This window comes from Panthera pardus, unplaced genomic scaffold (genome assembly GCF_024362965.1).
Source record: "Panthera pardus isolate Hobbes unplaced genomic scaffold, ASM2436296v1 HiC_scaffold_24, whole genome shotgun sequence".
Taxonomy (NCBI): domain Eukaryota; kingdom Metazoa; phylum Chordata; class Mammalia; order Carnivora; family Felidae; genus Panthera; species Panthera pardus.
This window is the reverse complement of record NW_026526810.1, coordinates 44,206,301-44,220,856: the sequence shown is the minus strand read 5'-3', so window position 1 is coordinate 44,220,856 and position 14,556 is coordinate 44,206,301. Positions and strand designations below refer to the sequence as shown.

The following is a 14,556-nucleotide window of genomic DNA, read 5'->3' as shown; positions in this document are numbered from 1 at the left end:
ATGAATAAAGGTATTTATTTTTCCTAGTAATCTGTATCAGCACATAACTAACATTTTATTGTGTTTGATACCAGTTTTGGCTAAAATAGAGATGTGTGCAAATATTATTTTTTTAAGCTGCTTACAGCCTAAAGCAAATTTTAACAACAAAAAACCCCAAAACAAAGAGCTGCTTTTATTTTATTTATTTTGACATGCAATTACTGATCTTGGTGCCATTTTTCCAAAGTCACTGATGTACTCTAAAAATCTCAACTTGGCATTCTACACAAGCAACCTGCTTAGTAACAGTACACTTGCTAATACTTCATGCATACATAGCCGATTTTTTAAAAACAGCCAAACGCTTAAAACTAATTTAAACCACTAACTTAAGTATGGCTTTCTCCACTTCTTCCTGGTGCATTTTGAAAGGCACCATTAGCAAAGCCCTATTTTAAAACTAGAAAAGAAAAAGCCTTTGAATACACTTTGAAAAAAATAAGGAAATATTTTATTACATCTTTTAAAAAATGAGCATCTCATTTATACGAAGATAAATTACTATTTCCAATCCTAAAGTCTCAACTCTGTCATCTAGTCCAACTCTGTACCAAATACAATAATCCTCTTCCAACAATGTTCCTTGGAATCAAACCCGCATCTAAAAGTCTTCACTCCTAACTACTACTATATTAATAATCTCCTAAACTTGGTCCTTGTCATTAATCAAAAGAAGGTTGATAAATTAGTGTTTAATTCCTTTTAAATCCTTGAAAAGCACAGTATACGTTATTCTCATAAATCCTGAAAATACAGGTTTAGAAAGGAAAGGACACATTTAAGGCTCTGGACTGCTTTGCAAACTTTTAGAGTTTGCCTAAAGCACAAAAATCAGCTAATAAAAGCACTAACAGTAATAGAATAGTATTTGTCAACTCAGTCTTAAATTTTCTCAGTTTATCAAGTTCAAGTTCTCCAGTTGAAAGTTTGTAACCGTAAAGTTGAAGTCAGATTGACGTTACCAGAAAAAAAAAAAAAAAAAAAAATTGTGACTCTAAAAAGATGTCAACTATTGTGGCAACGGATACAAATGCTGCTCCTGGTAATTTCATTTTGAGTGACACTAGAGTATCTCTTGAAATTACTACTTTCCAAACACTTCTGAAGAATATATCCTCCCATCTAGATTCTAACCCTGTCTTCCTTGTGCCCTCCTCTACCTCACCTGCTGGAACCTAGAACAGAAACAAGTGGGCATATGTAACAAGCAAAGAATTGATCCTGCCAGAGAATTAGGTTAACACTTACAAACCGGGGCACAATAAAATAAAAATAAAAAAAATAAAAAAAAAATCCTACTGAAGTAAGTCATTTACCTCGGTCTGGCTTCATTTTCACATCCAATTTCCACCCAAGGTGCTGTGAAATACACTTGTGGGTTCTTTCAACAAGCTCGCCGCTGATCCTGTGGCTACAGCTCCGTTTTCAAAATGCTGAAAGAGACCAAAATAAAATTAATCCAGGCTCTGACACCCAGACCTTGCAAGAAAACTACTGTGAACAGGCCTCTTCCTGGCAACTAACTGCGGTGACAGCAACCCTCGGCAGCTCCGAAAAAAGCAAAACTCTCTGTGCACGGCCTGCCCCATCTCCTCCGGACCCAGCACCCCTCTTCCCGCCCGTGTGCTCTCCAGGCCAAAGTGTCCTTCCTTGACACAGCGTCTCTGAACCAAAAGAAAGATCTATTTATAACCTGGAGGTACAGGCAAGAAAGAAAAAAAAAAAAAAAAAAGCAGGTTCAAGCAACACGAGCTAACTAACCCCTTTGTAAAAAACGCCGCTGGGAACAGAGGCACCTCCGCACTGGCTGGTACAGAAATTCTCCGTCCAGGTGCCCGGGCGCAGGAAACTCTTCACGACCCCTAGCGCCTCGCCAGGAGCCCCGCCCGCCCCCGAAGGGCCTCACCTGTGTAATTACCCTCTGGCTAGCCTTCGTGTGGCAACCGCGGCCAAGTTTACACAATAAGAGGGTCAGAAAGAAATGCGAGTCATCTCCTCGCGCCCAGCCCCCAGCCCCAAACGAACTCTACTGGGCTGTCCCGGGTCGCGCCCCCCCCCCCCCCCGCGACCGCCACACGCACCAGACCCCCAACCCTGACTGGCCCGACCTGAGGTGAGCCTGAGGAGGGGTGTTTACAGCTGGGCGCTCGCCCCTGCTCGGCGCAGCCTGCCCACTGCGGGCGCCTTCCGTCCCTCCGCGGCCCCGGATTTCCTTCAGCCTCGCCGCACCGAGCGCCGCGCCAGCCCCTCTTCCCGCCGGAGAGTTGTTTTCATGGCTCCCTCGGCCGACCTCTGCTGACTAACTCTCTCTCCTCACCCGTCCCAAGCCCTCCTCCTCTTGGCACTTCTCTACGCCGCTCGCCCAGCGGCTCACATCACACTCCCACCTCAGACCCGAGGCTCCGAGAGGCACAGGGCCGGCGAGAGCGGAACGTGGCGCGCAGCGGCCCCCGGGGCTGCGTTAGAGGACCATGGGGGCCCGAGACGACAAGCCCGACGCAGCTCCCGGGCGCCCTTGTGGCCATCCACCCCCGCCTCAGCCGCCGCCTCGCTTCACTCCCAGCGCTCAGCCCGTCCCCCTGCCCGACTCGCACCCGAGCCCCGCGGCCCCCGGGCTTCGCCCGCCCGTCGCCCCGGCCGGCCCGCTTGCCCTGCGCCTTTGCCAGCTCCTCGCCCGCCCGCTGTCTCTAGCTCTGGCGCCCCAGCTCCCGATCCCCCTCGCTCGCCCAGTTCTTTCTCTGCTGTTTGCCCTGTCAAAACACTGCCCGGGTCACGTGTCCCAACAACAGCCAACCCACCGCTCGTCACTTCCTCCCCGGCGGCCTCCGCGGCTGGCGCCCGGTTGTTATGGCAACACCCCGCACGCCCGGGGCCGCTAGCCCCGCGGCCTGGGTTTCGGTGCAGGTGCCCGACTGCTGCGCGGGCGCGGGGGAACGGCAGCTGCGAAGGGCTGACAGAGCCTGGGAGGCTCGGGAGGCGCGAGGCGCTGCGGCCCCGCTCGGCCCCTGGCCGCGCTGAGAGCCGGCTGCCGCGCGTCTGGGACCAGGAATCCGAGCTGCGCTATTAGAACACAGGGTGACTGGGGAGATGTCATCCCGGGCCTGCCCCAGACGTGGAGGATAATTATAGTCTCCTCCTCCTCCACATGGGATGTTGGCTCTGGGTTGTGACCGAGCCCCAGTGGATTGCAGCACACGGTGGAACCCGGGTCTAATGTGGCAGGAGAGGGGGCAGCCAGGCGCATCAAGGAGTGAGGAGTTCAAGAGCAAGAAGCCCCTCTCACTCTAGATTTTCCTAAATCCCTAGAGGTTTTAAGCAGAATTCGGAACCCAAGCTCCCAAGATACTCGCTGTGCTAAAAATAACTTTTATAACGTCTAAAACCCTGACTCATGGCAGGAAGACACTTTTGACACCATGTTATTGTTGAGGAGCTGTAATTTTGTTGTCCTATAACAATGTGACATGATGACATTTCGTGTTGTGATGTGTCATCACTTCAACACAAACAGATGACAAGGATCTGCAGTAATTTAAAAAAAAAAAAAAGCAGTCCTAACAAGGGCTGAAGCTATTAGCTACTCAGTTTATAGACAAAGTACATAGGGGGTTGTGAGCTCAAAACAGACAAAGTACCAAATCTGCAATGCTCTTGCTGTCATATGAAAAGGTTTTTTTCTTTTAATGAAATAATTTTGCATTTAAGAATCAAAACCGGAAAGTATTATGGTAAGTCTAAAGGTGATTTATTTTAGGGGCACCTGGGTGGCTCTGACTCTTGATTTTGGCTCAGGTCATGTTCCCACCCACTGGTGGGATCAAGCTTCCCATGAGCTCTGTATTGACAGAGCAAAGCCTGCTTAGGATTCTCTCTGCCCCTCCCTTGCACTCTCTCAAAATAAACATTTTTTTTTTATTTTTTTTTAACGTTTATTTATCTTTGAGACAGAGAGAGACAGAGCATGAACAGGGGAGGAGCAGAGAGAGAGGGAGACACAGAATCTGAAACAGGCTCCAGGCTCTGAGCTGTCAGCACAGAGCCCGACGTGGGGCTCGAACTCACGGACCGTGAGATCATGACCTGAGCCAAAGTCAGACGCTTAACCGACCAAGCCATCCAGGTGCCCCAAAATAAACATTTTTTAAAAAGGTGATCTACTTTATAGTTTTTGTACTCCTTTGTGGTTTCCAAGGTTTTACAGTATTACTTTTACATCAGAAATTTTTGCATTTTTTTGCCTTACAACAAATACATGAAACTTCAATTAAGAAAAATACTAATTTTCTAGATGTTTTGATATTTACAGTAAAATCACATGGACAACTGCAATGATTAACCTTAACTCTAAGATTGTATCTAACCAAAACAGGGCAGAACATTCATGAGGGTAACATTTCATTTTCAGGAAAATGTTCTATCATGAAGATGAAACTTCTGGCAAATGGCAACAGTTCCTTAGTCTCTGTAATGGCTACAAATCTTAACTCCTAGTGGACCTGATTCTGATATTAGTGAATACTCTAATATGTAGTTTCCTTTGTGAAGTTTTACTTGTTCTACAAACACCTCTCGATTAACCTTGGTAATGGGAGACAGAAGGAACACTTCCAGATAATCCAAAACCCTAAATTTAGCACAACAGCTGGGACCAGATAACAGCTATTGTAAAAGGCTTAGTAAGTGAACAGATCTGGAAGCCAGATCTGCGATTTAGCTCCTTTTCCTCTGCCTATTTTGCAAAAGGTATAAAGACCAGAAAAAATGTTGAGAGCTGAAGTTGAGAATATTGGATAATATGGAACACAAATTAGAATTCTCTTTTCCATAATTCAGTTTTAATAGCACATAAATAAATGATGATGTCTGAACATTTCTTAGACTAACTTGAAGATTTTTATTAGGAATCTTAAATCTGTTTAACAATCGGAGATCATTATGTCAAAGAGTACTTAAAAGTGTTATTTTTGACCCATTCTTCAAGTTGTTTCATTCACTTAACACACATTTACTGAACACTCATTATTTGCTAGGCACATCCTAGTCTCAGAATAAAAGGTGATGAAAAACAGGGTCACTTTTCTTATGGAGCTTACAATATTGACTATGGCATAGCTTTGGTCAAGTCACATTCCAGAGCCTTTTTTCACCTGTAAAAATGAAGCATTTTAACTCTCACAGAAGGTAATTTCTTTCCTTTGTAAAGCAATTCTATTATTGTAGAAAACATATCCAGAATGGTTGGAAATAAGGACCCTCCCACAATGGCAACTCTAAGTGTTCGTGATAAATGTGTTTGCACTTTGGGGCACCCAAGCAAAACAAACATCTCTGGTTTCTACTTGGTGAGGGGTAAGGGTCAGCAAAGCAAGGAAGTCAAAACAGCTGACAGGAATCTTCCCCTTTTTCTATCTGATTTGCTCTCCATTTTGCTTTCCCCTAGTGTTCCAAAGACATATAATTTCAAAAAAAAAAAAAAAAAAATCATTCTTCAGCAAGGACGTAATCCCCTCAACTTTTACAGGTTTTGTTGAAGTAGTATGTAACAAAACCGTATTTAATGGAGGTCTCTATTAGTTCTTTCACTGAGGTGTTGAGGATAACTGGTTTGCCCATTTTATTAATACAGGGCTGTTACTTTACCAAGGTCATGGAATGAGTCCAGGGTACCCGAATGAGCTCTACCAAAGTAGAGATGGGCACCCTTTTCTTCTTGTATCTCTAGCACTAAGCAGAGGACCTGGCACAAAATACATGTCAAACTTTATATTAACCAATAAAATTTTCGTTTACATGCCCCAAAACTGTACCCCGAATAGTGATTGACATTTTCTCTCTAGTAGGTTAAAGCTAGAGCGTTGGGAAATCAGTTAGTGGCACAAACTTCACATGTGAAGGAGAGGTTTTCACTGTCCTTGATGTACTGTCCCGTAATAGTAGGAATGTCCTGGTTTGAATTGTGCCCCCCAAAATATTATGTTGAATTCCTAATCCCTGTACTTGTGAATGTGACCTTGTTTGGAAATAGGGCCTTGCAGATATAATCAAGTTAAGCCCAGGTCATAATGGATTCAAGTGGGCCCCTAAATCCAACTACTAGTTTCCTAATAAAGTGAGAGCAATTTGAAGACAGAGGAGACAGGGAAGGTGGCCATGTGACAGAGACAGGAATGATACAGCCGCAAGCCTAAAGAATGCAAAAGATTGCCTGGAGCTACCAGAATTTATCAAGAAACAAGTGAGGATTTTCCTCCCGAGAATTCAGAGGGAGTATGGCACTGCCAATACCTTGATTTTGCCCTTCCCACTTTCAGAACCATGAGAGAATAATTATCATTGTTTTAAGGCACTCAACTTTGTTGTATTTTGTTACTGTAGCCTTAGGGAACTTATCTAGAACTCTAACAATATTGCTTTATTTTTTTTCTTGGCTTGTAAGTTGTATTGCTGATATTGCAAGTTTTCTAAAGTTCCAGGCTCCGAATGGTCACCTAAATATGGACATCTTCAATTCTGTAATAATTACAGTAAATCACTTGCAAATGTGAAAAAAAACTCTCAAGTGTGGAAGAACAACTTTGACCATAGATAAAGGATGATCATGACTAAGTGGTTGAGAATCATGAATTGAAAATACACTATTTTAAATATGGTGAATGGCCAATCTGTTTCATCATAAAATAATGAACAGTACAATTAACATGTAGATAAAGCTAGTCTTGCATTATAAGTAAAAAAAAAAAAAAATCGAATTGTGTACTTTTAGTTCTTGAAATAACAAGAGGAAAGGCAAGCTATCTTTTCAGAAAGCTAACTTGTTTCCAATGGTTCACTTAAATTCATTGCAGTTCATTTGTTTCTAAGGGAGAAAGATTGTGGAGTTGTTGCTAAGGTATTGTTTCTAATAAACAATCCTCCACCTTCCCTTAAATTGACTGGCTGGTTTTTTTGTTTTTTTTTTTTTGAGGCTCCTGTTTGTCTACCTTCTATGACCACAAGTATAAGGAAATGAAAAGTGATTCTACTTCCTGTCTGCAGAAGTGACTGTAGTACTTAGAAATACAAAAGCATCTAAATTTCAAGCCATGGAAACCCTTAATCAGATTTGCTAAGCTGCTAGAAGTCTCTGAGTCATAGAGTTTTAAGATCTTTTGAAAAGTTAGTAATTGTTCATTTTTGTAACAGTAACTGTGCTTAGCAGTTCACAGATATTATACATTTGATCCTGTTACCACCTTCTTATCTCATGGATTAGCAAACAGGCTCAGAGAGGTAACTTTCCCAAAGCTATAGCTACTAAGTAGAAGGAGTCTACTTCCTTTAATGAGCTCATTTAATGTCTTTAACATTATGAAGTTAAATTATTCCAAAATTTTCAAATGGGAAAACTAAGGCTCAGGAACACTGAAAATGGTTGCACATTTATAATGTCAACTGGTTTATATAAACTTAGGCTCAATGCTTTGAGGTACAAGTTCTAAATAAAATGGTTCTGTTTTTGTTTTGTTTTTGTTTTTAATTTTTTTTTAACGTTTATTTATTTTTGAGACAGAGAGAGAGCATGAACAGGGGAGTGGTAGAGAGAGGGAGACACAGAATCTGAAACAGGCTCCAGGCTCTGAGCTGTCAGCACAGAGCCCGACGCGGGGCTCAAACTCACGAATCGTGAGATCATGACCTGAGCCGAAGTTGGACGCTTAACCGACCAAGCCACCCAGGCGCCCCTATTTTTGTTTTTTGCATATAAACTCCAAAGAGCAAATAGCCACCAAGTTAATAACAGTAGCTAACTTTTCTTGAACACTTAAGTGGTAAGCACAATTGAGAACTCTATAGGGATTAGTTTGTTTAATCCCCATGACATCCCTGTGAAGTATTATTATCCCTATTTTAAAATTAAATAAATAGGAAAAGGGAAGTTAATAACATGCCCAAGGTGAAGCAATTAGGAAGTGGCACAGCCAAGATTCACACTCAGAGAACAGGACTTTGGAGCATAAGTTCTTAACCACCAACTGGTATTGGTCCCCTTTAGTTTGGTTTTCCACCCCAACCCTGTACTTTAATGCCACTGAGCTCTCGCCATTTCCCCATCATGCATCCCTCCCCAGTTCCTAAACCTTTCTGGACTTTGAAGGCCCAAGTCCTACCTTATCATGTGTTCTAAAGCCCACACTCAAGTGTTTTCTCTGAACGCCTATTTTTACTCTTAAAACTACATTTTATCTTTTAAGGGCAGAAATCAAACGTGACCTCAAATTCCCTTATATTTCTTATGTTGAATAGCACCAGACTGGGCACAAAGACTCAAGTAATTTTTCAAGACCTAAAAGCCATCACTATTCTCTAGAACTGTTCCAGCCAGTCAGTAGCCACTAGCCACCTGTGGCTACTGAGTACTTCAAATGTGGCTGGTGAAACTGAGAAACACAATTTTTAATTTTAATTAATTTAAATGGAATGATGGGTTCTTGGTTTCAATAATAGAAAACTATGTCTGGAAAAAGTTGAGTATGTGAATCTACTTTTTCCAACTGTAAATTTTAGGGTATCTAAATACAGATCAATTATTTCTATTGTAAGTTTAGCACCCAAACTCAAAGTGTAAAACATACACCAGATTTCAAAAGACTTAGTAATAAAAATGAATGTAAAATATCTCTATTAATACTTTTACAATATTGACATGTTGAAATGATCCTATTTTAGATTAGGTTTCTTTTTAAATTTTTAAAATATGGCTACTGAACGTAAAGCTACATGTGTAGCTCACGTAATATTTTTATTAGGACTGCTTTATGACAGAAGACATTTGAAATCAGCTCTCCTCCTAACCAAGTGATGCCTTTCGAGGGGTGCAAATTTTGAGATAAGGGAACTTGCTGCTTGCTCCAGTCCTGTCAAGAAGAGTTCCATACATCCTAATGGACCTGGAGTGCACCACAACATGGTAAGAATGTACCTTAGATTTGGTAGGAATAGCAGTGAAATTTCCTTTAAAGCACATGTTGGATTCAGTTGAGTTTTCACAGAAGTTCTTTTTTTGCCGCATGCCTCTCAGAGGCTCACATACAGAACTACCTTAACCCAAACAGTGTGAAATATTTTCAGAAGTAGTGATGGGTGGACTTCTCTAAACAGTTCAACTCTCCATGAGCTGGTAGTGCCATTAGCTCTGTTATAAGTAAAATTACTGATCCTTTTCCTCTTTTCATCAGAATATATTAGTTCACTGCATTCTAATGGTAATTCTACTGATAGTGCTTTTGATACTTTAAAAAAAAAAAAAAAAAAGGAATCCATACCATTTAACTCAAAAAGTAGATATAAACAACAATAATCTCTATTTCAAAATGTGCATAGTAAAGTAAATGATTAGATATTTCAGGGAAAAAAAATTGGAAGCAGAGTCTGTAAGAAAAATCTTTTCTTAGGTTCTATTATCTTAGGTTAAGAAAAAAAAAAAGTTTTCTAAGACTGCACAGAAATAATGCAGAAAATCCCAACTCTTTTTTACAAATGGAAAAACACATAATTGAAACTAAATCTTCACATATACCGGATAGAGCAATCTGCAATGTATTTTTAGTAAATCAAACTTCTGCTGCTTCTATCAGAACCCCAAAAGCTCAGTTCAGCATAAAGAGAATTCTAGAAGTGATTCTTTATTTGCCTGTTGTGTATATCTCAATAATTTCATACTGCCATGCTTCAGAGAGACAGGAACATTAGCTGCCTCTTTATTCTAAATTGCACAGGCAAAATTATGTACTTGTAACTCAGTGTAATTGGTCTTTATTTCCAAAATGTCATTCTTGTCTAACATAAGTGTAATCCAATTCAGCATTCACTGAACTTTGTATGCCAAATACTTTGCTGGGCCCCTAGAGAGACAAAGGCCAGAAAAGCTAGTACTGACCCCTCAAAAATTTTATTAATCTAAAAAGAAGATAGCCATGTAAATAAATAACTACAGCTTAGTTTTATTACAGGAAAAAAAATTCATGCATAAAGAACACAGCTCAAAAAGAAAAAAAAAATCACTTCTCTCTAGGAGAAGGAATTGCTCAAGAAGGAAAGAACGTATTAGCCATGTTTTAGAAGATGAAGAGGAGCTCATTGGACAGGCAAAATAGGGTGGGATGGAGATGAAGGAAATTGTTCCCAACAGATGAAGCACAGCATGTCACTGAAGCATGACAGAACACACTTTGTTCAAGATGCCCTATTAGAAGGTCAGATTTAAGAAAGTTAAATGCAAATGATTAGGTACAGCATTAGACAAAGCCCCTTTTTTAAAAAAACTAACCCCAGTTCTTCATCACCCCCCCCCCCCCCCCAAGTTCCATGCCTTTCCCATATAACTGCAGTCTCTCTCAGTAATAGGTCAGAATACATTTCCCAGATCCTGGTTCAGCCATGTGACTTGCTTTGAGGAAAAGAATGAGGCTAAAATGGTGGTTTTGAGCTAGACCTTAAGAGGCCTTGACTGTTTGCTCTCTTGTACCTCTGCCATTAACATGAGAAACACTTGCCAGGGCTTCCCTACTGGTCCCTGGAAGATGAGAGAAAAGTGGAATGAACTCTAACCACCTTTCCTGACCCACAGATCAACCCAGCTTTGATTAGCAAAACCCCCACAATCAACCCATATATCCACATCCCCGAGTATAAATTGTTTTATACAACTGGAGTCATTTGTTTTGCAGCATTATTGCAGCAATAGCAAACCAATGTAGCCATAACAGTGAACTTGGATTTTATCATGTGAATGACAGAAAACTATAAACAATTTTAACAGATAACTAAATTGTTTCAGAAACAATTGGCTTCAGCAACAAAGTGGAGGACAGAGATGGAAAGAGGATGGTGGGAGAGGTAGTGGCAAAGAAGTTATTTTAATGGGCCAACCCCAAGAGTATGCAGATCTGAACCAAGGCAATGGCAGTGGAAATGGAGTAGAAAAGACAGACTGGAGAGAGATTTAAAAGGGAGAATTGATAGAAAAAAAGAGAAGGGAGCATTTTTGTCTCCACTACTCCATCCCAACCTGGCTTGGAATAGTTGGTGGATCAACAGGTACTAGTAGGAAATACAAAACAAAGATCAGATTGGCCACTGAGTGCTGGGGTAGGGGTAGGAAATAGGAGTATTTAGTTTTAGATACATGATGCCTGAAAAACCTGTAAGCATCTAGACAAACATTCTGAAGGTAAAGAAAGATTCTGCTCTGGAGATTGGGGATGAGGTCTCATCTAGGTATATATTACTCAGAAACCATTAGCATACAAATGGTGGCTTCCCCATGGGTGCAGATGGAGAGATGATGGCTTAAGAGAAGGATAGGTGCTCAGATGTTGGCTGTTGCAGGGAAGTCAAAAGAAGGACTGAGAAATGTTCTTTTGATTTCTCTATCCTGTTACCCCTAAGAGAAAAACTCTTTTTACAAATGGACAGAGGTAGCCTGGGCCCCATTGAACTCACTGTGTATTCAATAACCCACAACTGGGAAATTCACAGTGTAGTTGCTTTGAATCAGATCACTACTTTGCACCAGGTCAGGGCAGCATAATTCTGAGAACAGTCAACAGATTTACCCTGAACACTTATTTTGGGAATTCAATATCATCTGTACTATATCCCAAAAAGGCCATTATCCATGATCTCATGAAGTGCACTGGCAAAATCCAACATGCAGAGATCTCACCAAAATTGTTTTTCTGAGAGTAATGCACTGCACTTCAGAAACATTTTCTGATTTATAGGCATGACACATATGAAAAACCAAGAAAATAAATTCTCCCCAGCTCTTATTCTTAAGTGCCCGTGTACTCAATTTCTCTTCAGTGTGCTCTATGCATGACATTTTCCTCCCAATAAGTTATGGCTTATTTCTGTCTCTTCATCAGGATACACTGTGATGATTCTAGGAAACATGCCAGGTATTGATGGCTTGTCTGGCAAATGATATCCACACAGCAAAGATATGGCAACATGAATATAAAATAAAACCAGTATGGCTGTTTGGATTGTTAGATATACAGGACAGACCCTGGCTGTGGCTTTTAATAGGAAAGTAGTTCTAGGCCATGCAAGAGAACTCAAAGTACCCTCCTCTTTTGTGGCCCTCTTTTTTATTTTTTATTTTTTTGCCATGTAACCCTATTCTCCTGGCCACAAGTGATTGAATCAGGGTAATACCTGACCTGAAGAAAACACTCTATAGGTTGGCAAGTGGCCTGTGAAGTAGTTTAGCCCTAGAGAACTCAGCCCAGAAGGAATACAATATATCCGCTAATGACTAGCTAATCATACTCTTTATGATGGTGGTGGTAGAAGGGTAGTCATGTGCTTGAGGCATACAGAGTTAGTTACAGCTGGAGCAGAGAGCAGACACAGAGGATTCCCTAACAGTGAGCAATTGAAAATTGAGTAAGAGACACCCAGTTCTGAAAGACCATTAAGTGCTCTTAAGCCAAGGACTACAAGTAGACTGCTGGGGGTGTTTCTAGTCCCAAGTGATGGGAATGATGGCCCAATTTTCTGTGAAGCCTATGTTTTCCGAGATTTTGTTGTTGTTGCTGTCTTTCATGGTTCTGTAAATCTTTCCAAACAAAGGCAACCTGAACATCCCTAATAGTTGAAACTCAAAAGTATCTCATACAATTTTATATTACTTCCAAATTATGAGTGAAAAATGTCAAAATACAGGTGTGCCTGGGTGGCTCAGTGGGCTAAGCGTCTGACTTAGCTTCAGGTCATGATCTTACTGTTTTTGAGTTAGAGCCCCGCGTCGGGCTCCGTGCTGACAGCTCAGAGCCTGGAGCCTGCTTCACATTCTGTGTCTCCCTCTCTCCCTGTCCCTCTCCTACTTGTGCTTTTGCTCACTCTCAAAAATAAACAAACATTTAAAACAAACAAAAAATTATTTTAAAAATGTCAAAATACATTAATGAATTAGATTGCCTACAAATGTCAATCATTCAATCAACAATATGTAGTAATTACCTGCTATGTGCCAGACGTGAACTAGCATTAGGAATTTAATAGTGAACAAGATTGACATGACTCCTGACTGTATGGTGCTATAGTCCAGCCTGGAATACTTAGACCGCTTGGCTCTTAACATGTACTATATGGACAGATCTAAACTTAACAGGTCTCAGAAGCTTGTGATCTACATTTTCTTTGAATATTCATGGTTTTCTAAATGTATCACATTGACAAGGGTGTGGCATATGCTAACACTTTAGGGATACAACATTTACATTAGAATAAAGTTTAGTTCAGAGGTTTTAAAGATTTACTGTATTTGGAAACAAAGCAAATGATAGAAAATGGGGCTAACAAAACTTTTAACTATTAAGTAGAACATGGCCACTGAGTAGAGCCAGAAGGACAGTAACAAGATGAGGCTTGCAGAAATCAACAAAAAAGAATAAGGTGATGACATTTATATGCCAGTATTTTGCAACAGTGGTAATGTGCCACCTACAAATCAAAGTGAGCCCCCAAAGTAAAAAGGCCATTTTTCTTCGTCCTCAGTAAAAGATAAACTGAAAATTAATGGCATGGATCGCCCAAGATAACAAGGCTAACAAAGATATAGGTGATTCATTAACCCAGATTGAAGAAAAATGGAGAAGATGGAATCTGGTGCTTGGTGAAATTGAAATGTCAAGGAATGTACATTGATACATCCTGCTGGGAACTCGATAGTCAAGCAAAAATTTTTAATGCTGTATTTCTTAGATCACCTAAAATTAAGAGTAAATATATTTCCAGTGAAGGTAAGATGGTCCAGTGAGAGTGGAGAATTTTGGGAACACTGTTAAGGTCTTCAAAGTTTCTCAGATTCTCTAGCTATTATTTTATTTGGAGTATCAGAGGACTGATGCTCTTTATATTCTACCATTCACATTTTTTCAGGCTGTCTCTTCAAGATTCCCAAATCCCTGAACACCTGAACTTGTACTTGCTGTAAGAGGTAGTTTGATTGCTATAGTACTGCTATCGAGATTATCTCTTACTGTCTTCAATTCAATGGATTGCAGTTTCAATGCCTGCAGTTCTTTAAGGAAAGAACACAGATGACTTTAGAAATTACAGATGGCATAACTACAGCTACCGAAGATAATTTTAATTACCTCAAAATTTTATTTACCTAATTTTATACAAATTTGAAAATTAATAAAAGTGGGTATTATGGAAAATATCAAGTATAAAATGGAGTTGAGAACAGGTAGAGAACTAGACTAGACCAATCATCATCTAAGAAATACAATAGCCAGGGTGCCTGGGTGGCTCAGTCAGTTAAGTGTCTGACTCAGTTTCAGCTCAGGTCAGATGTCACAGTTTGTGGGCTTGAACCCTGCATTGGCCATTGTGCTGGCAGTGTGGAGCCTGCTTGGGATTCTCACTCTCCCTCTCTCTCTTTCAAAATAAATAGACTTAAAAAAAAAAAAAAAGCAATAGAATAGCCAAAGATCTACTCCTAAAGAGTTACCAGACCCAGAA

The 14,556-nt window shown here is 40.6% G+C and overlaps 1 protein-coding gene across 5 annotated transcripts in view; it reads right to left on the bottom strand.

Moving 5' to 3' along the window:
* The window catches only part of ATOSA (atos homolog A), a 116,091-nt gene that overhangs the window by 86,164 nt on the left and 15,371 nt on the right, over window positions 1-14,556 (bottom strand). Inside the window, exons 1-2 of one of the 5 annotated variants that reach the window (XM_019442079.2) lie at window positions 2,841-2,953; window positions 1,359-1,475 (exon numbers count right to left, since the gene is read on the bottom strand). In XM_019442079.2, the coding sequence (XP_019297624.2) occupies window positions 1,359-1,374 (16 nt within the window). In that variant the 5' untranslated portion in view covers window positions 1,375-1,475; window positions 2,841-2,953. Of the gene's footprint in view, window positions 1-1,358; window positions 1,476-1,803; window positions 2,083-2,150; window positions 2,482-2,636; window positions 2,750-2,840; window positions 2,954-14,556 lie in introns of those variants that run through there. The other 4 variants (XM_019442080.2, XM_019442076.2, XM_019442077.2 and 1 more) reach the window with 4 other exon arrangements.